This window comes from Hyla sarda, chromosome 7 (genome assembly GCF_029499605.1).
Source record: "Hyla sarda isolate aHylSar1 chromosome 7, aHylSar1.hap1, whole genome shotgun sequence".
Taxonomy (NCBI): domain Eukaryota; kingdom Metazoa; phylum Chordata; class Amphibia; order Anura; family Hylidae; genus Hyla; species Hyla sarda.
This window is the reverse complement of record NC_079195.1, coordinates 74,446,577-74,473,920: the sequence shown is the minus strand read 5'-3', so window position 1 is coordinate 74,473,920 and position 27,344 is coordinate 74,446,577. Positions and strand designations below refer to the sequence as shown.

General features: G+C 42.8%; 1 protein-coding gene across 2 annotated transcripts in view; it reads right to left on the bottom strand.

Moving 5' to 3' along the window:
* Nucleotides 1–27,344, bottom strand: part of CNNM2 (cyclin and CBS domain divalent metal cation transport mediator 2) — a 134,963-nt gene that overhangs the window by 13,188 nt on the left and 94,431 nt on the right. For both annotated transcript variants that reach the window (XM_056529650.1, XM_056529651.1), the window contains exons 2-5: nucleotides 11,020–11,163; nucleotides 4,418–4,555; nucleotides 3,009–3,178; nucleotides 990–1,083 (exon numbers count right to left, since the gene is read on the bottom strand). In XM_056529650.1, the coding sequence (XP_056385625.1) occupies nucleotides 990–1,083; nucleotides 3,009–3,178; nucleotides 4,418–4,555; nucleotides 11,020–11,163 (546 nt within the window). The remainder of the gene's footprint in view (nucleotides 1–989; nucleotides 1,084–3,008; nucleotides 3,179–4,417; nucleotides 4,556–11,019; nucleotides 11,164–27,344) is intronic.

The window sequence follows — 27,344 nt, the reverse complement described above, 5'->3', positions numbered from 1 at the left end:
TTCTTTTATTTTTCCCATTCCTTTTGCATCAATTACATCAATGATTGCAGTGAATGGTGTATTTTCCATTAAGGGTCAAATATGACATAATACCCATTTTTATTCCCATCAGGAGGAAGCACATGTCACTTGTCCATTTCTAGAGGGACTAGGAAGAGCAGGAAGTATTTAGAGGAGATTTTTAGTATGAAAATATTTATCTTGTGACTTCTTTAAGATACAATATGATAGAGTATCATATGCCTGTTGCAGCAGAATCCAACTTAAAGGAGATGTTTTAAAGGAGACTTTTTCTATTCCGTCCTGCCCGGGCCGCAAAGAAAGACAAAACAAACTTTCATTTACTTCCATATGTTTCCCAGGAATTCCGCAACAGCTGATTGGTCGGCCGGGCTGTTTACTTCCTACTTTCATTAGCCTGGTACGTGACACGGCGCTTCAGCCTATCACCGGCCAAGGCGGGACATTGCTGCGGCCGGTGATAGGCTGAAGCGCCGTGTGACGTACTGGGCTAAAGGAAGTAGGAAGCAGACAGCCCAGCCGACCAATCAGCTATTGCGGAACTCCTGGGAAACATATGGAAGTAAGTAAAAGTTTGTTTTGTCTAATTTTGCAGCCCGGGCAGGACGGAATAGAAAAGTCTGCTCCGGACATCTCCTTTAAAGGGGTTATCCAGGAATAGAAAATCACAGCCAATTTCTTTCAAAAACAGCTCCACGTCTGTCTCCAGGTTGGGTGTGCTTTTACAACTTGGCTCCATTCACTTTAATGGAACTGAGCTGCAGAACCACACTCTACCTAGAGACAGTTGGGGAGTGTTTTTTGACAGAAAGAAGCTCTGTTTTTTTATTCCTGCATAACCCCTTTAATAATGTATTCAGTATTACTGCAGGACGGCAGTGCATACCTATAAGTAAAAGGCATCTTAACATGGCAGAAAGCTGTACACATTTATAGAATCAGCATAACCAGTTGTGGAAACAGGATACCTGGTGACGCTGTGAGTGCCATCACTCCATAGTAAGAAAAGGCACCAGCTTCAAATTTCATCCCTTCCTTCCCGGCTTCCACTTCCACTTTACCCTGCAGATAAACATAGAATATGGCTTTCCTCATCTCAACAAAGTCATATAGCAAAGCAACAATAAAGTATACAACTGGTAAAGTGGTTTCCACATCTGCTAGTAAGTAAACATACTAAATCATTACTCCAGCCCCAAACCGGCAAATTCTGAATTTTCCCAGTAAATTGTGCTGCTATTGGCCATCACCTGAGGTTTTGGTCTTGGCTACATGGGGTTGGTTTCACCCTTAGGGTGCGTTCACACTGAGTATTTCAAGAGGCATTTACTCGAGTAATTCCTCTTGAATTCTCCGCTCCACATTAATGCACATCTCCTCTGCCCATTGACTTTAATGTTTTTTCCGCTGTCCTGTTCACATATCGGATATTCTGCTAGCAGCATTCCGACACTGAATTCCTTTCCGCTTGAAGAAAGAGCATGTTCATTCTTCAAGCGGAATCCGCTAGCAGAAATCAATAGAAGTCAATAGTAAAAAAAATTAATTCTGCCCGACATCATTTTCACGCGGAATTTGCACGGAAATGGCTTAAAAAAACATCCCTTCTTTCTCCCCGATTTCCACGCAAATAGAAAATTATTTTTTCTGCACGTAAATTCCTCTTGATTTGCTCAGTGTGAACGCACCCTTAAAAGATCAGATCTTATAAGGCCACCAAGGTAAGGGGGTCCAGCGCGGACCTTTTTACCTACCGTATTTATCGGTGTATAACATGCACTTTTTAGGCTAAAATTTTTAGCCTAAAGTCTACCTGCATGTTATATGCCGATAAGCCGCTGCAGTTCAATTATTTAAAGCGGGCGTTTTAAATCAATGAACTGCAGCGGCTTTGCAGGTGCAGAGACCGCCAGCGCTGCCGGCTTCTCTGCCCCTGCCGGCTTCTCTGCCCCTGCCTGTCCTGGGGTCTAGAGCCCTGCTGCCGGCCCTTCTCTCCCCCTGGCTATCGGCGCCGCTGCCTGTTCTCTCCCCCTGACTATCTGTGCCGGCGCCCCTTTGCCGGCGCCGATAGCCAGGGGGAGAGAAGCGGCGCCGGCAATGGAGCAGCGGCGCCGACAGACAGGGGGAGACAAGGGGCAGCGCCACCCATTGCCAGCGCCGCTGCCCCGTTGCCTCCCCCATCCCCGGTTGTATAACTACCTGTTGCCGGGGTCGGGTCCTCGCTGCTTCAGGCCTCCAGTGTGCATCCCCTGCGTCGTTGCTATGCACTGCACGGCGCAGCGCAATGACGTCACTCGTCATTGCGCCGCGCCGTGCAGTGCATAGCAACGACGCAGGGGACGCACACCGGAGGCCTGAAGCAGCGAGGACCCGACCCCGGCAACAGGTAATTATACAACCGGGGATGGGGGAGGCAACGGGGCAGCGGCGCCGGCAATGGGTGCCGCTGACCCTTCTCTCCCCCTGGCTATCGGCGCCACTGCCCCATTGCCGGCGCCGCTTCTCTCTCCCTGGCTATCGGTGCCGGCAATGGGGCGCCGGCACCGATAGTCAGGGGGAGAGAACGGGCAGCGGCGCCGATAACCAGCGGGAGAGAAGCGGTGGCTGCAGGGCTCTAGACCCCAGGAAAGGCAGGGGGAGAGAAGCGGGCAGCGACGGCCTCTCTCCCCCTGCCTTTCCTGGGGGTGTATCCGGGTATACGCATGCACACACATGCACCCTCATTTTACCAAGGATATTTGGGTAAAAAACTTTTTTTTACCCAAATATCCTTGGTAAAATGAGGGTGCGAGTTATAGGCCGGTGCGTGGTACCGCGATAAATACGGTACAGAGCACAGACACTCAATATAACAACATAAACATAAATCTGGCTGACTAATAGATCTTTGGAGTTTAAGTAATCGTGTTCAATAAATCACAACATGACTTCAAGGCACAGAGTTTGGGCATTAGTTTACAAAACCTGATGGTAGCTACAAGTCTGACCTGTAAAACCAGCACAAAGTAATCCACCGGCTTATTACGCTGGTAGAGGTAGTATTCAGGAGACTTCTTGTTCCTGTCATCGAATTTTAGTTCCTGGATGACATTGGGATGTTTGAGCAGCCTCAGAAGAATCTTCTCTGACATCTGAGATGGGCTAAAGGCATCCACTTCTGCTGGGGGGGGGGGGGGAAGGAACAATGTATGATCAATTACTATATACGAACACTGAGTATGGCAACTATATTCATGGCAATATTGTAACATGGTGACACTGATTACACAGGAGCGGTCATCTTTCGGTTTTTTATTGTAGATCAATGTTTCCCAACCAAGTGCCTCCAAGGTGTTGCAAAACTAAAACCCCCAGCATGCCTGGACAGCCAACGGCTGTCCAGGCATGCTGGGGGTTGTAGTTTTGCAACATCTGGAGGCCCCTGGTTGGGAAACACTGCTGTAGATAGATAGATAGTTGTGTGTGTATATACATACACACACACTCATTCAAATAGGTGAAAAGTAGCAGGGACATGGCAGTAACGTTTGAACAGAGCTTCTCCTGTCTTCATTGTTCAGTAACAAACAAAATACAGCCTTTATACTTATAGACAAGAACAAAAAAAAAATCTGCTTGTCCAGCTCCAGTTATAAAGATCTCTCTTCCCAGTCTATACAGGTAGGTTTTTACGAGCCACCCAACGCAACAGTCACCAAATGTGAGACACAGGTTACAGTCTTCCCTTTTGAGGCTGAAAATCTCTTGTTTGAAACTTTTATCAGTGGCGCAAGTTCCTTACAGCTTCATTTGTAGGCTGACTCTCACCTAGTTTTTAAACCCAGTAAACAAGCTGTCTTCAGCACCTGTGCTGATCTGGGAAAGTTGGAAAAACTGGAAGGAGATGAAAAGCCCCAGTGCCTTAGACTTTCTAAAAATTAAGGCCCCGATATCAGGACTTACCAAGGTCCCTAACAAGCAAAGTTTCACCAGAATTTAACTATTTCATGGATTTCCCATACTTCACCCACCTTTCCCTGGATGACATATGTACTTGCCTGGAGACGAACATTCACAGATCCCTATGAATGTATTACTGGTTAACAAGCACACCTGCATATACAAGTATTAACAACACCCCCCACCACCACCTTTCTTTGCCAATAAAATATCTTGCTTTTTCTTATATTATGTATCCATTTTGAAATCCTCTGTTTATTATGGAAAAGACTGACCCTGTGCCCTGCCGGAGGGTAAGGAGAATGCCACGATCGCACAGAGGAAGTTAGAGCACGTGTTCGCACAGAAGACCCATTAGGAATGACTCCAAGCGTCACTACCCTTTGTGCACCTATCCAGAGTCTGAAGCCAGTGCGGAGATTGTTAGTGATCTCACACTGTGATAAGCCCAACTTGCCTGTTGCTAGGAAACGGTGCATAGCCAGGAGAAGTTGTGGTGATATTTTAACCTTCATCTCGTTGTCGGTCTGCTTGAAAGCAGAGAAATCTTGTTTTCTCTCTCGATGGGTAATTTTCTTTTTTGTTCTGTTATCAGCTGATACAATTAATAGAAAGAAAAACACAAATTGGTTAAAAGAGAACACACACAACTACATCAATAACACTACATATTTTGTGTTGATGCTATAACCAATAAACACCTATCCCGGATACTGAAAATAGAGTGTAAGAGGAAAAGAAGCAGGGATTCCAAAAAAGGAGAAAAACAATACTATGTTACGGAAAAGTTTTATAGGCCAAAGACAGGGTGCGCCGGGGTGACAATCTGAGAGGGCTGTGAGACCTAAAGGGGTTGTCCCATCTCTTCTAATGCCTTTTCCGGCTCCTCGGGCCTGTCTGTGATGGCCAGAAGCAGTCGGGAAAGCCAAAAGATGCCGAAGCAAGGAAGTTTTGCAATTTCCGCAACTCCCAATGGTGTTACCCAAATAGCATAGCCCCGTAGGCTACTCTGTTTATGTCACTTTGGAAGTTACATGCAAAAGGTAGCCTACACTTTAAGAAACTTGTGACAAGTTGTGATCTGTGGGGGTCCTGGTGTGAGGTCTTGAACTGAGTCCTGCTTTCGTTCCTCCCCTCAGCTGTTCGGAAATTGCAGAAGATACATCGAGGGGAGGGGAAGGCAGACGTGGGCAGGGCGCATCTCTGCACCTCCCTCACCTGCTCCTGTCATGGGAGGTAGATCTGCACACTGCCCCGCTCCTGTCATGTCTCCTGTCTATTAGTGTTCTCTCCTATCACAGATAATATTCTCTCCCCCATCACAGATAATGTTCTCCCCTATCACAAATAATGTTTTCTCCCCTATCACAGATAATGTTCTCCCCTATCACAGATAATGTTCTCCTCCCCCATCACAGATAATGTTCTCTCCCCCATCAGAGATAATGTTCTCTCCCCCATCACAGATAATGTTCTCTCCCCCATCACAAATAATGTTTTCTCCCCCATCACAGATAATGTTCTCCCCTATCACAAATAATGTTTTCTCCCCTATCACAGATAATGTTCTCCCCTATCACAGATAATGTTCTCCTCCCCCATCACAGATAATGTTCTCTCCCCCATCACAGATAATGTTCTCTCCCCCATCACAGATAATGTTCTCTCCCCCATCACAGATAATGTTCTCTCCCCCATCACAAATAATGTTTTCTCCCCCATCACAGATAATGTTCTCCCCTATCACAAATAATGTTCTCTCCCATCACAAATAATGTTCTCCCCCATCACAGATAATGTTCTCCTCCCCATCAAAGATAATGTTCTCCTCCCCATCACAGATAATGTTCTCTCCCCCATCACAGATAATGTTCTCTCCCCATCACAGATAATGTTCTCTCCCCCATCACAGATAATGTTCTCTCCCCCATCACAGATAATGTTCTCTCCCCCATCACAGATAATGTTCTCTCCCCCATCACAGATAATGTTCTCTCCCCCATCACAGATAATGTTCTCTCCCCCATCACAGATAATGTTCTCTCCCCATCACAGATAATGTTCCCTCCCCCATCACAGATAATGTTCTCCTCCCCCATCACAGATAATGTTCTCTCCCCCATCACAGATAATGTTCTCTCCCCCATCACAGATAATGTTCTCTCCCCCATCACAGATAATGTTCTCTCCCCCATCACAGATAATGTTCTCTCCCCATCACAGATAATGTTCCCTCCCCCATCACAGATAATGTTCTCCTCCCCCATCACAGATAATGTTCTCTCCCCCATCACAGATAATGTTCTCTCCATTGGGGGAGATTTATCAAAACCTGTCCAGAGGAAAAGTTGCTGAGTTGCCCATAGCAACCAATCGGATCGCTTCTTTCATTTTTAACAAGGCCTCTGCAAAATGAAAGAAGAGATCTGATTGGTTGCTATGGGCAACTCAGCAACTTTTCCTCTGGACAGGTTTGATAAATGTCCCCCAAATGTTCCCTCCCCCATTTCAGATAATGTTCCTTCCCCCATCACAGATAATGTTCCCTCCCCATCACAGATAATGTTCTCTCCCCCATCACAGATAATGTTCTCTCCATTGGGGGAGATTTATCAAAACCTGTCCAGAGGAAAAGTTGCTGAGTTGCCCATAGCAACCAACCAGATCGCTTCTTTCATTTTTAACAAGGCCTCTGCAAAATGAAAGAAGAGATCTGATTGGTTGCTATGGGCAACTCAGCAACTTTTCCACTGGACAGGTTTGATAAATGTCCCCCAAATGTTCCCTCCCCCATTTCAGATAATGTTCCTTCCCCCATCACAGATAATGTTCCCTCCCCATCACAGATAATGTTCCCTCCCCCATCACAGATAATGTTCCCTCCCCATCACAGATAATGTTCTCTCCCTCATCACAGATAATGTCCCCCCCATCACAGATAATGTTCTCTCCCCCATCACAGATAATGTTCCCTCCCCATCACAGATAATGTTCCCTCCCCATCACAGATAATGTTCCCTCCCCATCACAGATAATGTTCCCTCCCCATCACAGAAAATGTTCTCTCCCCCATCACAGATAATGTCCCCCCATCACAGATAATGTCCCCCCATCACAGATAATGTCCCCCCATCACAGATAATGTTCTCATCCCCAATCACAGAGAATGTTCCCTCCCCATCACAGATAATGTTCTCTCCCCCATCAGATAATGTCCCCCCCCCATCACAGATAATGTTCTCTCCCCCATCACAGATAATGTCCCCCCACCATCACAGATAATGTTCCCTCCACCATCACAGATAATGTTCCCTCCCCCATCACAGATAATGTTCCCTCCCCCATCACAGATAATGTTCCCTCCCCCATCACAGATAATGTTCCCTCCCCATCCCAGATAATGTTCCCTCCCCATCCCAGATAATGTTCTCTCCCCCATCACAGATAATGTTCTCTCCCCCATCACAGATAATGTCCCCCCCCCTCATCATGGATAATGTTCCCTCCCCCATCACAGATAATGTTCTCTTTCCATCCCAGATAATGTTCTCTCCCCCATCACAGATAATGTTCTCCTCCCCCATCACAGATAATGTTCTCCTCCCCCATCACAGATAATGTTCTCCTCCCCCTTCACAACTGATTTTTGCCTATTTTCTAAATCTGACTGATTCGTTCATTGGGTTTTTCTATTCCTCCTCTCAGTAATATGCTGAGGCCTAAAACTACTCCCCTCCACTCCACTCCTCCATCTGGCTGCAGGAAACCAGCTCCATAGACTTACAATGGTCTCTTTCAGCGAGACAGAGATCATGCCGAGCCACACGCCTCGCCCAGCCTCATCTAACAAATTGGAACAACACAGAGACTCAGACTGATCAAAATCTTTGACATTTTTGACAAGATGGTGGTTGAAAAAAAATTAGCACATTGCACTTACCTGACCAAACTATTATTCTAGGTTTCCAACCTATGGTACCTGTACCCCTATAATTACATGCCAAGTCTTTAAGGGGCCATAGCATTGTCCTTGTGGCACCCATACAATTAGGGGGTACTTTGATGCATTTTTTATTAGTAGGGGGTAATTGACTTAAGACCCTCATACGCGTAAGTCAAAAAAGTGCTGAACCTACTAACTTCTGCTGGACTGGACAACAGATAAATTTAGGGGGGAGATGGATCAGGCATGCTGGGTTTCAACTACACAATCCTTTTGACTTCAGAGACATAAGCTGCTGTATGAAGAGTTTTGGCAGCGGCTTACCCTTCCTTTTCATTTTACTATCTTTATTTTAAAATAATTCTGAGATCTTGCAATTTCCATTCCAGCCAAGCTGAGACTTCCTATTCTGTACAGATCACTTCCCAACAGCCTCCTCCTTATCATCACAAACTGAAGTACAAGTGAAAGGTGACAGTAGCATATAGATAACAGAGGTGCACACAATAGCTTAAAGGAGTACTCTGCTGGAAAACTACATTTTTTTTTTATTTTTTATTCAACTGGTGCCAGAAAGTTAAACCGATTTGTAAATGACTTCTATTTAAAAATCTTAATCCTGCTCTCTGCTGACACCTCTGTCCATTTTAGGAACTTTCCAGAGTAGGAGCAAATCCCCATAGCAAACCTATCCTGCTCTGGACAGTTCCTGATATGGACAGAGGTGTCAGCAGAGAGCACTGTGGTCAGACAGAAAGGAAATTCAAAAAGAAAAGAGTTTCCCCTGTAGTATACAGCAGCTGATAAGTAATAAGTACTGGCAGGATTAAGATTTTTAAATAGAAGTAATGCCACACAGAAAAGAGATATACGGAGCAACTTACCAAGGACCAAGAAGATGATGCCAAGGAGCTTTATTCCATCCATCAAATGAGGCACATGGGGAGGCCGGAGATGGATCCTGTGGGGGAGCAGACGCTAATGGGCCACGGACCATATCATGCTTCACAAACGCTTCGTCAGGCCCCTGCTGCGTCTGCCGTATGATCCGGTTTTCTAGCGTCCCGTGTGCTGTTGCCATAGGGATGGTGTGTATACGAAAACCATACAAAACAACGTGAAATAGTGCACAGGTGAGCTAAAAACATAAAAGATCTAACTCTCAAAGGAGCAAGCAAGTCTGGACACTCAATTCATTTTTTGTCATTGAGCCCTAAGGGTCCGATGGCATCCAATCACATAATCCACGTGCTTCTTTTGACCAGGAGTGTATCATGTCTATCCTTCCCTTTTCCTTTCCAAGGCAGCAAACCGTAGCTTATTAGGATCCTTATTATGGCTCCCAGACATGTCAGCAAGGACCTGATATGCTCTCTCATCCTATGAAATAATGGGCGAATATTCTTACCTATATGGTAGTGACCGCAGTCACATACCAAACAATAGACTACTTATCTGGATCTGCAGGTAATAGGTTGTTTAATATAATTTGTGTATCCTCCCAAGGGGACAGATCTACCTTTCATATTAAGTGAATAAAAGGAACAGGATCCACATGTGAAATTCAATATGGGTCTGGTGTCTGACGACAAGAAGTTCCCAATTGTTTTATTACTTTTGTAAGTAATAATAGGTTTTGTGGTCTTTTTGTAACATATACTAATTCCTATGAATGATCCGTTTAACGATCTCGTTCATAGGAGTATTGGTAAAGGAAAAGAAAAATGTATTTCCTGTGGGTTTCTTGTTATCATTCTTGTTATTATCACTTTATATGAAAGGTAGATCTGTCCCCTTGGGAGGATACACAATTCATATTAAACAGCCTATTACCTGCAGATCCAGATAAGTAGTCTATTGTTTGGTATGTGATTGCGGTCACTACCATATAGGTAAAACTATTCACCCATTATTTCATAGGATCAGAGACCATATCAGGTCTTAGCGGACAGGGATCGGAGCCCCACATTTTATCGCTCACATGACATGATACACTCCTGGTCAAAAGAAGCACGTGGATTATGTGATTGGATGCCATCGGACCCTTAGGGCTCACTGACAAAAAATGAATTGAGTGTCCAGACTTGCTTGCTCCTTTGAGAGTTAGATCTTTTATGTTTTTAGCTCACCTGTGCACTATTTCACATTGTTTTGTATGGTTTTTGTATACACACCATCCCTATGGCAACAGCACACGGGACGCTAGAAAACCGGATCATACGGCAGACGCGGCAGGGGCCTGACGAAGCGTTTGTGAAGCGTGATACGGTCCATGGCCCATTAGTGTCTGCTCCCCCACAGGATCCCTCTCCGGCCTCCCCATGTGCCTCATTTGATGGATGGAATAAAGCTCCTTGGCATCATCTTAGTCCTTGGAGAGTTGCTCTGTATGTATCTCTCATTTCTGTGTGGCATTACTGGACTTACCTGTTTCACGTGTAGCACCACCAGTTAAGCATATCAGCCTCCCATCATTGCCGATACAAGGTGACAGCATATTTTAGCTGCGAAGCTGCATTACCCTCTATTGTAGCCAGTGCCGGGTTGATTTTCTTCCTCTGCGTGTTACATGTTTAAATAGAAGTAATTTACAAATCTGTTTAACTTTCTGGCACCAGTTGATTAAAAAAAAAAATAAGTTTTCCAGTGGAGTACCCCTTTAAGGTCACAGATCAAACTGTACCTCCCTCTAGAAGGACCTCTCTAAAGGTCCCAGAGCATGGCCAGACACCTTTTATGTCAATGGGACAGCTTCAGTCTAATGTCGCCTATGTCCATGCTGTTAAAAACGGTTTAGGCAAGATGGCAACCCCCAAGTACTAAAAATGAAATGAAAAACATGTCTTTTAATCTGTTTCATTTTTTTTATTTAAAAAAAAGAAACAGATTAAAAGACAACAACATGTTTCAGTAGATGGAGTAATAGGTAAAAAAAACATGACAACAAAGATTGCAGGAAAAAGACCCTGACTACCATATATCACCAAGAAAGCAATTATATAGTAAATATCTATTACTCCGGACCACCAGGAAAGCAACCAAAAATCTCTCCCCTACCTTCGACCACCTGGAAAGCAGATATGAACCCCTCCATCAAACATATCACTTTAACTTACTATATAAATCTGTTTCATCTAAGATTTCAGATTTAATGATTTCTTCAATAACATCTTCCAGGGTAACAATCCCAAGGACTTCGTAAAATGGGTCCCCTTCTCCTTCATTGTTCACCCGCTGTACTATTGCCAGGTGGGATTTGCCTAGAAAAATAGAAATACATATAAGGATCTCTTTGATTATAAATTATTCCAACACACTATTAATAAAAAATTATTCCAACACACTAAAAAATAATCTTAAAGTAGTTAAAGGGGTATTCCGGCTAAAGACATCTTATCGCCATTCAAAAGGATAGGGGATAAGATGTCTGATCGCGGGGGGCCTGCTGCTGGGATCCCCTGCGATCTCCGTGCAGCACCCGTAATTTTTTCGGGGGCTGCTGCTCTAGTCTCGGACACCTCTGTGTTTCCGGGACTAGAGAAGTGAGGTCACACCACGCCCCTCCATTCATGTCTATGGGAGGGGGAGTGAGGTTGTCACACCCCCTCCCATAGACATGAATAGAGGGGGCATGTCATGATGTCACAAGGGGGCATGACATGATGTTCTATCTCCAGTCTCGGAAACACAGAGGCTTCTAAGACTGGAGCAGCAGCCCTGCATAGACTGCTGGTGCTGCACGGAGACCACGGGGGGGGGGGGGGGGGGGGGCACAGTGGCGGGCCCCCCGCGATCAGACATTTTATGCCTTTTCCTTTGGATAGGGGATAAGATGTCTTTAGCTGGAATTCCCCTTTAATTTAAACCAAATGAGATAGGTGGACAATATACTGTATAATACTTAACGATATAGGAAAAATAGTAATGCAATAATACAGGAAAAATATGCAACTATAACATACAGTCAGGGCCGTAAATGTTGGCACCCCTGACATTTTTCTAGAAAATGAAGTATTTCTCACAGAAAAGGATTGCAGTAACGTGTTTTGCTATACACATGTTTATTCCCTTTGTGTGTATTGGAACTAAACCAAAAAAGGGAGGAAAAAAAGCTAATTGGAAATAAGGTCACCAAACTCCAAAAATGGGCTGGACAAAATTATTGGCACCCTTTCAAAATTATGGAAAAATAAGATTGTTTCAAGCATGTGATGCTCCTCTAAACTCAGCCGGGGCAAGTAACTGGTGTGGGCAATATAAAAATCCCACCTGAAAGCAGATAAAATGGAGAGAAGTTCACTTAGTCTTTGTATTGTGTATTTGTAAATAGGTGGCATAAATGGTGGCTAAATCTGTGGCATTTGGACATGTTCACACACCATAAAGATAGGGGGAAATTCATCAAAACCTGTGCAGAGGAAAAGTTGACCAGTTGTCCATAGCAACCAATCAGATCGCTTCTTTCATTTTTGAAAAGAGCTCTGAAAAATATAAAAGAAGTGATCTAATTGGTTGCTATGGGCAACTGGTCAACTTTTCCTCAGCACAGGTGAGGTGATGAATCTCCTCTATAGTCTGTAAACATGGCCTGAAAATCCATGGTAAAAAAAAAAAAAAAACTGAGGGTATATGTTTTTCTTTTTTCTGCCAAAAAATCTAAGGGGTATTTCCATCTGGGAAGGAGGGCTCCCCAACACAAATAAGGAGGCACCGTGAGTTACGTCAGCAACATAGCTCGCAGTGCTACACTGTTTACACAACTACTTTTGCGTATAACTACTTTTGGCTTCCTGACCACAACGGGATTACAAGAGCAAGAGAAATCATGTGATATTCAGGTCACATGATCGGACGTCAAAAGTCATCTAACGAAGCGCACGGAGGTGAAGCATAAACATGTCACAGGATGATGACGCTGTGGTACCGGATTGGATCATTGAGACGCAGGAAGAAGATGCAGATATGATGCCACCTTCCTAGTCTATAGATAGCCAAACAACTGAACACTCGCCATGCTTCCAGACTTTGATAAAGCCAGATTTTCTGGCGAAACGTCAGACAGAATGGTGATTAGATTTTAGCGCGTCACACTTGTCAGATAGTCTAATTTAGCAAAGCTACTGACAGGGATTGTCAGAGCAAGAGGAATACAAAGTCTGGTAAAAGAACTTATTTTCAGTTGGCACAAGTGGAAAACAAGACAGACTATGACATAGTGCACGCAGTTTTAACCCACACTTGCCACACGAGCATAGAGCACGTTTTATTAATAGACATTAAAAGTTAAGTTTTAGTTAATTTAGGGGGAGGGGGGGACACCTTAGTTTAGGGTATTATTGGGGCTATCCCCATAGGTGTTGTACATTATATCCTGACCACACAATCAGGCTGGAGGTGGCCAGGAGGACCCTAGATCTTAACAGTGTGAACAGAGTTCCCACAGGAGGGAACTGCATCTAGGAAACATTTATGGCATATCCTGTGGATACACCTAAAATGTCCCAGATGGAAATATTCCTTACAAGAAATTGGCCTGAAAATGGGGCACATAAGATCAGAGTTACCTGTGGCAGTACTGAAAAAGAGCTTAAAAACTGTTGCAGGTCCACATGCAGTAAAACATATCACCCTGAAGTAGTAGTCTCTTTTAGAAGGATAATGCAGCCTGTCTCAGTGTACAAAAAATGTTCATCCCAGATCTGACCATGGAAGCCCACTCCACATCGTACAGAACTTAAAAGGATCTGCTGCTAATGTCTTTGTGCCACATACCACGAACATCATCACGTGGAGTCTACGTCTCAACAGGTCAAAGCTGTATTGGTGGTGGCATAAGGAGAAGATAAACTATTATACACAGGTGGTAATATGTCTCATTTTATACTTCGAAAGATGTTTTCTAGTTCTGAAGGACTTAGGCCTACACATTATGCAGTGGCCTTTATGTGAAGACCAAACAGGTCCTTCAGAGCATCATTTCTCCTGTGGTCACGCTACAGGACAATAACATTTAATATCATTTCAAAGTGTCATGTAAACCAAGAAATTCCTCATAATTCAGTAATAAAAAGAGGTCTAAAGCTGGACATTCCGTTTATGTCGGTGGATCCTACTGTTGTTGGATATTTCCTTTCCAACCCTATCATCCCATCATCAGAGATGCCCAGTAGCTACTTACCTCCATAAAAAAAACATAGTCATGGGGTCAAGCTAAGCATGGATATAGACTTGTTCATGAGAAATGCTTAGCCAGCAATTCTATTGCTTTTATATTCACTTTAACAATAGAAAAGTAATCACTGCCACTTGAATACTGATCAAGACATGAAAGGCGGTCTACAGAAGTTTCCTAGCACCATGCCAAGAAAGTAGACTTGCACTCAGTCTCAGAAGGTCTGCCATGTATGGCATTCAACCATAACAGCATGAATTTTCGAACATGTAGGAAGTACTGAAATAAATTTGTGCACGGCACAGACAAAAATATACTGTACATAGCTAAAATAGCTCTAGTAAAAAAAAAACCAACTATATCACTTTCCAGCTAGTATAAACAATAAGAGTAACCCAATAAATACAATTTTCCCATGGTCTGTCGTAAGTGGTTAAAAATTCTTGGTGAATGCTGTTTGCTGAAAGTTGAAATTCTTTAGCTATTCTCAGCTTGTGATCATTTAAAAGGAATTTTCCAAAGCAGGGTCTAATATTAGACTTAAAATGAAGTTTCCATTTCGCTCCAGTCATATTCTCACCAAAGTAACTGCTATATAATCTGATTGTCTTGGAGCCACTAATTTAAATGCAGATAGACATACTTTACATACCAGCAAAACACCAAAAGACCAGAAATTAGACGACAGGCAGGTGTTTAATCATCAATGCCATAAACACGACAACAGTGCGCAACTATTGGAGACTACTTCAGTTGTTGAAAATGTGGCTCAAAGCACCAACACCAAATTTTTAATAAAAATAAAAAAAAAAAAGGGAAAAAAAAATTCATTAAATTCTTTCTTGTTTAATTCCTGGCGCAATGATCTGTCATCCATAATGACATAAGACTGCTCTGGACACGCCACTTGCTTTTATTATGACACAACATCCTATGGTATCAACTAACCGACCCAGGCGCTAGACATTATTATCCGATTCCCACCCAAGCACATACTGATGAATAAGCTTCCTGTGAAACTGGCCTTAATGGGAGGGAGACTGGGACATTTCATTGTGGGGTCTGTTGGAGACAAGGACAGGTAAGTGCAATCACATTCAGTGTACGGTGCTGTGGTATAGGTTAGTGTTATACACAATATGCAGAAAATTATCAGAAGCTGCAAAAGAACAAAACTTAAGGAAATCAGACTTGGTTCTCATGCACACAGCAAAGCTACAAGCATGGAGTCCCTAAAGTCCCTCATAATCTTCTGACTTGACCACCTCTCAACTTCTTCAACAAATGACATAAGGGGAAGAAGAATAAGGCATGTTGGATTTCATTTGCCCAATTTTTTTGTTTTCAGAGAGAAAAGCAGCCTCCAGAGGATACTGAAAGCAGCTTACCCCTCCTCTCTCTATAGAGAACACATAATAGCAGGTATTGGAAGAAAATGTGGACGAATTTTGGCACTGGAACTCTGGATATTAAGAAAATCAGGAACACATCCGCATTCCTTTCAGAGGCTTTATTGTGAATACATAAGCTACGCGTTTCTGGTCCGAACCGGACCCTTTGTCAGGCAAGGTATTACCTTGATATACCTTGCCTGACGAAGGGTTCGGTTCGGACCAGAAACGCGTAGCTTATGTATTCACAATAAAGCCTCTGAAAGGAATGCGGATGTGTTCCTGATTTTCTTAATATCCAGAGTTCCAGCGCCAAAATTCGTCCACATTTTCTTCCAATACCTGCTATTACGTTACACTGGGACAGCGTGCCTGCTACCAGAGGACTGAGGCTGCGAACCTGGGAATTGTTACCATACCACGCTTTTTAGGTGTTGTGCCCTGAGCGCAACGCCCTCCGGTGAGTTTAACCTTGAATACGTGTAAACTCAATTTTTAAATGTTCTTCACTAGGGGCGCAATTTCCCTTTTTCTTTTTTCCTCTCTCTTTATGTTATAGAGAACACATGAACACTTGACTGAATGTTCATCTGTATAAAGGATAGGATAGCTAGGGCTGAAGAACCAAGAATTTGTCCAACAGCTATCGCAAACATACGGCTTCAAACTTGAGAACCAAATTTACCGAGTGCTGCAACTGGATGGTTCCACATCCTTCAATAGAAGAAATGCCTCTATAATACTGTAAACCATAGTATTGAGCTGAGTATCATATTAGATCAGAGGACAGCTTGGGACCACTTTGGGGGGTGTATGGAGCTGTATACACCCATGTACATATCCCTTTAAAGGGGTTATCCAAGATTAGAAAAACATGGATGATTTCTTCCAAAAACAGCACAACATCTGTACATGGGTTGGGTCTTGCACCACAGGTCAGCTCAACTGCAGTGAATGGGGTGGAGTTGCAATATCACACAAAACTTCTGAAAAGGGAGGTACTGTTTTTTTTAAAAGGCAGCCATGTTTTTCTAACTTATGACAACCCCTTAAAGACTTAGAAATCAAACTACCAGTCATTAATCATCTTTTATAGAAATGACACTCTATATATATTCCATGGTGAACCCAAGATGGTTGTAGCATATTAGTTATAAGGCAAGATTGCGTGTGCGCCAAGTAACATTACATTCAAAGTCATAAGTCAATACAAGACATGGGCTAATCTGGCAGGATGAGGGAAAGGAATATATTAGGCTTCATCCCTCCCAAAACCCATTTTCAAATATTGCTACATCGCAAATTGTGAGAGAACCGAAAAATCAACCTTCCCATGACAAGTATAACAAGCTGTGGAATTTCAGGGTGTGAATCACTGTATCATTTCATAGTATTACAAGTTATCTGCATAGATCCAAGTCATAATAAAATTCTTACAAGGCGTTCAAATTGAAAGTCTGCCATGCTGCAAGATCTAACTATGTGCCAAAGTGTGAGGCTACAGGCATAACCCTGAACATGAAAAACATCCTGTGAAAGTTCTAGACAAAGTAAGCAATGAAGGAAGCATCCGAAATTATTGCTATAATAGTGGTTATATGTAAATAATGATTTAAATATCTGATAAACATGTTTTGATTCCTCATCATTTTCAAGATCTCGGCTTATTGACAGCACATTCGGGTGCATAACCGGTCCTGGTTTATGTTCGGTTAACAAATGGTACACAGCTCTTCACAAGGGAACGGGTCAGGTGGACAGAGAACCAGTTTTGCGCTTCTCGTCGTCCATGTAAGGCTATGTGCACACAGCCAAATTTCGGCATGCAAAATTACGCACGGAATCCGCATCAAATTAAAGCCCAATAGACTTCAATGGGATTTTGCACTCCCATTCACACTTCAGACTTCTCACTTCTGCACAGAATCCGCACCAATTTCGCATGAAATTGTCACAAACTAGAAAACACCCAAATTAATGCGAACGCGGAATTGGTGGGGATGTGCGGAAATTCTGCCATGTGAATATACCCTAACGCACGGACTCACCAGGTCTGCAGGAGCCGAGGCTCTTAGTCTATTTTCACACAGGGTGGATATGGTGCAGATTTTCAACCATGGATTTGCGTGCATAAAATCTGCAGCGTATTAGAGTAGTAGAAATGTGGATTGGAAATTGGATTGTTAGGATCTATTTCTCCATGTGATCAGTCAACTCCAGCCGTGTTGATTAGCAGACAGATTTAATGCACATGTATCGATACAGGTGGATGTTCTCTTACATGTAGAGAAACAGCTCCGCAGAAGAAAATCATACCCCAAAATAGATTACAGCCCTTTATATGGCAACACTCTGAGTGTGAGCTGATTGGATAAGGAACCCCAGTGGCTCATGGTGTATAACTTTATTACCAATCACAGGGTTCCTTTTACACTTTCCTCCTTATCATAGAAAAAGCTTGTTATCCACTGGGCGCTGGCCGGAACTAAGACAATGGTTAATTGAAACTATATATATATATATATATATATATATATATATATATATATATATATAAAAGTATATAAATACAGAGAACATGGACATCAAAATATAATTTTACCAACAGGACCTACATGCAAAAAACTGATTGGAGGTGTGGATTTGAATTTTTTATTTTAATACAGAGACACTGCAGCTTTCAACTGCAGAAAACCTGCAGCATGTCCAACCTATGTAAGACTAATCTTAAAGGAGTAGTCCAGTGGTGAACCCAGTGGTGAACAACTTATCCCCTATCCTAAGGATAGGGGATAAGTTTCAGATCGCGAGGGATCCGACTGCTGGGGCCCCCTGCGATCTCCTGTACGGGGCCCCGACAGCCTGCGCGAAGGGGGCGTGTCGACCCCTGCACGAAGCGGTGGCCGACACGCCCCCTCAATACAACTCTATGGCAGAGCAGAAGCGCTGCCTTCGGCAATCTTCGGCTCTGCCATAGAGATGTATTGAGGGGGCGTGTGAGCCGCCGCTTCGTGCGGAGGTCGACACCCGCTATCTGGCCGGAGAGCCTGGCCCCCATACAGAGAGATCGCAGGGGGCCCCAGCGGCCCGACCCCCCGCAATCTCAAACTTATCCCCTATCCTTAGGATACCTACTACTAAATTTCCCCCAGGTATTGCCAGAATCTGCGCTAAGACCATGCATTGATGGCAATGCAGTTCTGGGCAGTGTGTACATTGTCTACCCATTGAGGGCAATGGGAGGCTGCTGTTCCCGAAACTCCACCTGAAATTTTGTCGGGTGTAAATTCCATAGTGTATATAGGCCCTTACACACAGGGGTGTCCTATGCGTAAAGCAGGATACCCCTAACTACGAAATCCACAAAGAAATCCTAATATTAAAAGGAGGACCATGGTGCAGAAACACTTATCCCCTAGTTAAAGGATAAGGGATAAGTGTCTGATCCCAGGGGGTCTAACCGCTGGGATCCCCGGCTCTCCCCAAAAACGGAGGGTGTCAAAACCCGCACAAAGTGGCGGTTGACATGCCCCCCTCCATGCATCTCTATGGGAGAGCCGGAGATACTGCGTTCGGGTATTTCCGGCTCTCCCATAGAGAAACATGGAGGGGGTTGTCGACCGTCACTTCGTGCAGGGTTCAACACGCTCTGTTCCTGGATAGAAGGGGCGCCATGCAGGAGATCGCAGGGGATCACAGCAGTCAGAGCCCCAGAATCAGACACTAGTGTTTAGGACTCTGTAGGAACATTCTATAGCAATCAGCTTTAGGTCTATAGCTAGCATTTTTTACATGGCACACCTGGAAAGGAAACTATACTGTTACACCTGTGGAGCCAGTTTGTTCATTCAAGGAAACAGCTGAAATTATTTAATGGTACATATATATATATATATATATATATATATATATATATTTCTCAATAGAGATAAAAAAAAGAAACCTTGGGTACTAATAGAAGGCGTGGAAACCAATGTGCCTTAAATATTACCACTGGTACCCATTTAGCTTCTAGGATCTGACCAGCCCAGTACCTAAAGCTGTGTTACATGGGACCATATAGTTAGCATCACGTGTGACGCACTCCAAAGTTTAGCATAGACAATGATGTATAGTCCAGGCTTCTAGACTTCACAGTTCAGAGCATTTTGTAAATAGCATAGTAAAATCATTAGGTGCTAAGCATAAAGCTATTTAAGAGAATTAATATACACAGATTAGAGAAGATGAAAGGGAGGCTTGTGATGGAAACATTTAAGTACATTAAGGGTTTCAAGAGTCCTAACAGTGTTTTTCTAAATAAAAAACATTGAGACAGACTATAAGTGCACATACATGGTGTTCTTACACTATCTGCAGGACAGCTTTATGCTCTGTACGATGCACGGAGAGAACCCAAACACTAAGATCCTTTTCAAAGCAAGTCACTACATGAATAGAGGTTAACTACAATCAAAATCTGACGAATTTAATAGAACCGACTGCCCTTATTGCAATGATGTCTTCATCTAATATGCAGTACTATCACCCAACTTCTCACCTCTCCAAAAATACGGATGATGTTGGATCCAGTCATGTTTACTGCAGAGAACATAAATTTATACAGGGTATTATGACCCAGATAAGCAGACAATGAAGACACCTCAAATTTGCTGATTTCCCCCCTCCCCCTTATTTTTTTGTCCTATACCTGTGATCGTGGGAGGCTCGACCGCTGGGACCCCCTGCAATCTCCTGCAGGGCACCCTGGATCTCCTCGTGCATGGAACAAGGTTGACACCCCCTACATGCATCGCTATGGGATAGCCAGAGATACACAAGCACACCAGCTGAGGAGAGGCGGGGCGTCGTACAGGAGATTGCAGGGGGTTGGACCCCCCATGATCAGACACTTATCCCTGTCCTTTGGATGTATTGCTTACGCAAATCCCTTCAGCCGTTCCTGAGATCTAGCACTGTGTCCCGTTTTTGCTGCTCCGAATATCAATATTCCTCCCCTGATGAGATGGTAAGTGGGGTGACAAGAACTGGACCCAGGGGACAGCATTCAGGACCAAATTTTGTAGGTTATAATGCAAATGATATAGAAACTCTGTTTCTAAGGCCCAATCAGAAGATATTTTACATAAAGCTGTAGAACTTCTGCTCAGCCTCATCTCAAACTAAAATGCTACATAGAAAAACATAACCATGTAATGTTATATAGATTAAGTATTTCCAAATATACAGTATCTATGAATGCCAGAATTGAATTGAAGAGTCTATTAAAAAGCATATCTAATGACACGTTTTCCAGACAATTCTAAAGAGAACCTGTTATCACTCTTCGTCAGGTGGCCCCGGCTTCCTCTTTCTGCCCACCAGCCTTAATTAATAGATTCTTCACTTCATCCAAACAGGGAGCCATCAATCAAGCCGGTAGGGTGAGGAGAAACCACTGGGGACTGTCCCAATGATGCAGGGTTTAGGCAGCATGAAAATGATGACAAGTTCCCTTTAAAGAAGTGGAATGAGTCTAAAGCCACGATGACTGTCATCACCCAAAATCCACCATTAATATACATGCTTGGTTGAGTGTGCATGTTTAAGTCAGAGGGGGGAAATGAATAACCCACTATCAGTTTCACTGGTCACAGCTTCTAGCTTGTGGGAACATGAATCAGGTATGTTGGCTTTTTTTCCCCCTTCTTTTTCCCCACTGACCTCTGCCATCATACATTACCAATCCTGCGGAAATCTGCCAATCTGTATGGACAGCTATAAGTAGGTTTCAGTGGGACCGGCAGAACATCTTGTATGGGGTCTCCCGACTCTTCCAAGACAGCATGCTGTCAGTGGAAATAAGGGTCGGGCTAGGGCTGGGGGGTATACCGGTTCATACCAAATACCAACATTTTTGTGCTGCACGATATGAATTTTAACCCATACTTTAATACCGGTTTGGCCCATCCCCCTCGGGAATGAATTGTCAGCCCAGCGCTGCGCTGTCCCCACATCGGGGAACTAATCATATGTGACCCGCAGGCGCTGTTCTGCCCCCCCCCCCCAATTAATTGTTAGCCCAGCGCTGCGCTGTCCCCATCGGAGTACTACTCAAATATGTCACCCGCAAGCGCTGCCCTCCCCGTCCTCCTGTTTGTTGCGGCCGCTGGCACTGACACTCTATACCAGTGGTCTTCAACCTCCAGATGTTGCAAAACTACAACTCCCGCTGGGGGTTGTAGTTTTGCAACATCTGGCGGTCCGCAGGTTGAAGACCACTGCTCTATACTGTATCCCTATGCCCGGGCTGCAAAAGGTAAACAAAATAAACTTTAACTCCCCTTCCCCGTCAGTCCGGACCTGCTTCCTAAGGAATGGAACGTCGGACAGCCGTCAGCCTATCACCGGCTTCAGCGATGTTCCGCCTCGACCGGCGATAGGCTGAGCCCACTGTCATGTAAGAAGCCGGCTTCTTACATGACAGTGGGCTCAGCCTATCACCGGCCCAGGCGGAACATCACTGCGGCCGGTGATAGGCTGACGGCTATCCGACGTTCACGTCCCCAGGAAGAGCGTAAGACCAACATAGGAATATGTGTTAAAGTTTATTTTTGTTTATCTTTTGCAGCCCGGGCATAGGGATACAGTATAGAGTGTCAGCATCGGCTGCCGCAACAAACAGGAGGACGAGGAGAGCAGTGCTTGCGGGTGACATGTGAGTAGTATCCTGATGGGGACAGCGCAGCGCTCGGCTGATAATTAATTTTGGTGAATATTGTTATATACCATGGAACTGCCATAAGTTACAAATATACCGCGATACACATATTTGGCCATACCGCCCAGCCCTAGGTTGGGTTAGATTCCATCGAAAAAAACAATGTATGCTCACCCAAACCAAGCATGTATGAGAGAGAACAAACAAGCGTTCAGCCAACAGTTATTTTATATCCATGACCAGCTTTAGCGCTATTGTAGTAGTTCATAGTTGATGGAATATCAAAGTTCAACTGTAGAGAGGGCAATGCCTCCACTGAAAAACAGAATGACTGCAGACAATCTAGTGATGTAAGGACTCTAAAGAAACAATTTAATAAAATAACATTTTTACTGAAACACATGGGAAAGCTTTCAAAATTAAATTGACTTAAGTGCTTAAATATGATGAGGCGAATTCCAAAGTAATGACTCAAGAGAGAGCAATCCCTTCACAGACAAAACCCAAAATAACTTAACTTTCTATGGCAAATTACCTTCTATTAACATATACAAATTTTATGATCCTGTCCATTCCGTGTCTCCTGGTGACCTATGTAAGTACACAATGTAGGAATATATTCCTAAACCTAACACAATTTTCTAATAGTCCTGCTAATCATAATTTTTTGGTGTTCCACCCAGTAATTGTTTACAAGCCTCATTATTTCACCATGTCTGTTTTAATTTTGTACAATAACACCTCCGAATCCTAGTTTATCTGCATGTACTTTATTGTTAAAACAGTATGAATTCCACCAAAAGAATGAGCAAGCTTATTCTTATGGTAGCAGAATTTCAGATACAGAACTCACAATGCTGAAATTTCTTAGCGTGAACCTGGCCTTATGGTTTTTAATTTTGTGTAAAAGGCAATTTGTGAACAAGGTCTACGAGTGGTTCCCTCCTTGGTCTTTTATGTACATTTACAAAACAATTTTAGAAATCGTTACAATGAAAGAATACAATTGTACCCTGTTAGGGCAGGAGATCAAATGCTGTCAATCATCCATGTTTATTTGGTAGGCTTGAAAAACAAAAAAAAAAAATATCAGATTTACCCAAAACCAATTTGCTACTTCTTAAATACTTGTCTCATGTAGTCTGTGACTTGTTTCTCACCTTACAAAGTAACTCTCTCCACATTTTAATGACAATATTAAAGCATCTTCTCAGGAATTGAACTTTGTTTTACCTGACATAGCGAGACCCAGTGGCCAAATACAGAACATTGATAGGGCAGTTTAGGGTTTAGAACACCTCTGCTGGAACAGGTAAGCTTGGCTCAAATTCCGGGGTCGGATCTCACTGGGATCTCTCACAAGTAATTTTATCTACTTCATCCTGTGTTCCAAAGGGTTAGATCACGGACATGCAAAACTAGAAAGTAACTGCTTCAATTTCGGTTTTCACAGAATAATAAGTGACAATTCTGCAAAGATATTAAGACCAAAGATCAAGTTCATAGAGTGAATACAAGCTGCCACAGAATGGGCATCTCCTGCCGGACATCCACGTGCAACCTGATATGGCACCACAAGTTATTTTAGAACACTTACAAAGCAAACGTTTTTCACAACTTTATACCAAAAACTTGCTAGTAACTAAAAAATCCAAATCATTGCTTAAGGATTCACAACTACATTTAAAAATTTTTTACCTGTGTATTCACCTGCTACTGATCCCCTGCCAATGTCGTTACAGTGGCCACTATCAGCATTTCCTCTTCTCTCTTAAAGGGGTATTCCAGGTGAAATTTTTTTTTTAGATCTACTGGTTCCAGAAAGTTAAACAGATTTGTAAATTACTTCTATTAAAAAATCTTAATGCTTTCAGTATGGGACACGTACTTACGGGAACCGGGAACTGCCCAGTTTAGTAGCAAATCCCAATAGCAAACCTCTTTTAAACTGGGCGGTTCCCGAGACGAGTGTCATCAGAGTGCACTTAGACAGAAAAGAACAAACTTAACTTCAGAAGCTCATAAGTACTGAAAGCATTAAGATTTTTTAATAGAAGTCATTTACAAATCTGTTTAACTTTCTGAAGCCAGTTGATCTAAAAAAAAATTTTTCCCTGGAATACCCCTTTAAGAGAGAAGAGGAAATGCTGATAGTGGCCACTGTAACGACATAGGCAGGGGATCAGTAGCAGGTGAATACACAGGTTAAATTTTTTAAAATGTAGTTGTAAATCCTTAAGCAATGATTTGGATTTTTTAGTTACTAGCAAGTTTTTGGTATAAAGTTATGAAAAATGTCTGCTTTGTAAGTGTTCTAAAATAACTTGTGGTGCCATATCAGGTTGCACATGGATGTCCGGCAGGAGATGCCGTTCTGCAAACTTTCTGGAGCCAGTTGATATATATAAAAAAAAAAGTTTTTTCTTGGAATACCCCTTTAAGGATAATCAGAAAATGTCTGTCCAGGCAATCACTGGTTGAGGTAGGCCACAACTGCGGCCAAAGATTGGCTGAACAGGCATTTCCTATGTTGGGACAGAAGGGGAAAAGCTGATAGCGAGGACTGGCACCAGTGGAACAACCCAGGCAGGGGATCGGTAGAAGGTGCGTCTAGGTTTCTTAAGGTTATGCTACCAGCCTGGGCACTGTCAAATGCAAAATGTTTCTTCTGGAATATCCCTGTAAGGCTAAGTTTCCACTTGTTTTTTTTTCTGGCAGTTTTTGGAATACTGCCACTGCAGTTTTTGAGCCAAAGTCAGAAGTGGATCCATAATGGAGGAGAAGTGTAAGTCCTTCCTTTATATGTCCTATTCCTTTTGAATACACTTCTGGCTTTGGCTCAAAAACTGCAGTGGTAGTATTCCAAAAACTGCCAGAAATAAACCCAAGTGGAAACTTAGCCTAAACCCTAAAGGGTCCTTAGGACGTGTTTATACTAGAAACATGTGCTTCTAGATACATATGGCACACCCCAACATTCCACAGCTAGATTGCTTAGCAGGCATTAAAAATCAAATATGCCCATGATCACAATATTTTTGATCTGATGTTAACTATTCCAACTCTTGGAAAAATTAACTAACTTTTGGTTATATTTTTATTCATAAATGCCCGCCAAAAAATTATATATATATATATATCCCAGTGTAACATAAAGTTGATCTACAAAACATGGTTTAATGAAAGCCATGGTCAATGGTATGATCCAAGAATGTGAATGACAACATGAGAAACATACAACAACAGAGGACAATGGGAAAAGGCCTATTTTCCACTGGTATGGGATTATTTTAAGACATTTTTGGTCTGTCTGTTCCCATAATTAGCACTGAATGTTTTCTGGGCATGGCTTCATGTTTCGGGTGGTCTGTCAAGAATGGGATGTTTGCATAAGGAGTAAGCAGTGGAAACAGTCATAACCCAAGACATGAAGAACGTTGAAGAGATAAAGCAAATGGAAAACTGTTCTCTCCCATGAGGCAGGTACCAGGGAAAATAAGTATACACTGTTCACAGACAGTCACTTCATCCTAAATAAAGTTCAGCTCTAGACAGCTCTCTCAGGAGGTCAATGTGCCCATTCTTTCCATTCATACTTTATTTTTTATTCATATTTCCCCACCACATACATGCAAAAAATAATATATTATAGGTACATAATAGATATCACATTCACAAGGCATTTTCACTTCCTTATCCGGGGACACTTGTTAGAGATAATACCTTATTTTTTTTATTTTTTTTATCCATTTCTTCTATTATAAACAAATGGGTCATGATTTTACACAGTTTTTTCTAGTTTTAGAGCATTGTGTTTATATTGACATATGTCATTCAAATCAAAATATTTTTTTTTTAAACATAAGATTCTCCAATGACTTCTTTGGGAAGACCACCCCCTCGTCCAGACAAGATTTCTTGACACAGATTTTTCGGTTTACCATACATTATGCATACAGGCCATTTTCTTTGAGAAGGCCACTTTGTACAATTTTGCGTGATCATCTAAAAGAGGTTTCAGTGTATTCTTTAATGGACATTCAGTACTCTCTAAGCAGAATATATCTTAAAGGGGTTATCCACCATAAGGTGATTTTAGTACGTACCTGCCAGACAGTAATGGACATGCTTAGGGAGGATCTGCGCTTGTCTTGGGGATAAATGGCTATGTTGTGAGATTATCATAATACTGTGGCTAGCTTTTTGTGAACTGGTATTTCCTGTTTGAGTTTCCTTCTTTGCCTACAAATCCCATAATTCCATTTTCCTCCCTCCCACACATCAGTAACCCCACCCACTGAAACATAATTGAGCTGCATCCATTCAAAAGACCTGTGGTTTTCAATCAGGGTGCCTAAAGCTGTTGCATTAGTTGCAGATTGATCTCTCTCCCACCAAGCGATCGCTCCCCCCTTTGAAGCAGACAGGCTCCCTGTAATCAGCGGACTAGTGAGTCAGGTCTTGGCCGCATTGCAACTTTTTTATTTTTCTGAATACAGGACTGTATGAGAGCTCATTTTCAGCACTGTGATCTGTAGTTTTTTTTTTATTGCCGCTTCTTTGAGTATATGTGACTTTTGGATTACTTTATATTATTTTTTTCTAGGTTGTGATGTGACCTAAAATTAGTAAGTTTGAACTTTGGTATCATTAACATAATAGTTTAATAGATCAGACATTTCAGACGACCAGGTAGCCGCCTTGCAAATCTGCGAGGCCGAGGCTCCATTCTGGAGAGCCCAGGATGCCCCATCAGAACGGGTAGAATGAGCCAGCATTTTGTATGCTGTTAAAAATAAATATTGGGTGAAAATCACATAAGAATTGTGAGAAAACCATCACACACAGGTACAGACACTATATTACAGCCTCTGTAGCATAGTCAAAAAAAATTTAAATTCCTGGAATACCCCTTTAAGGGTAAGGTCACATGTGCTGTATTTTGCTGAGTATTTTCCTACCCATTGAAGTCAATGAATAGCAAAATCAGCTGCGTATTTTGCTATCCATTGACTTCAATGGGTGGGAAAGCATGCAGCAGCAAATAGGCAGCAAAATACAGCACGTGTGACCCTACCCTAAGGGTCAGTTCGCATACCTTCATTTTTTGCTGCAGCAGATTTTGCTACCTATTGAAGTCAATAGGCAGCAAATCTGCAGCAAAAATAAGAACGTACA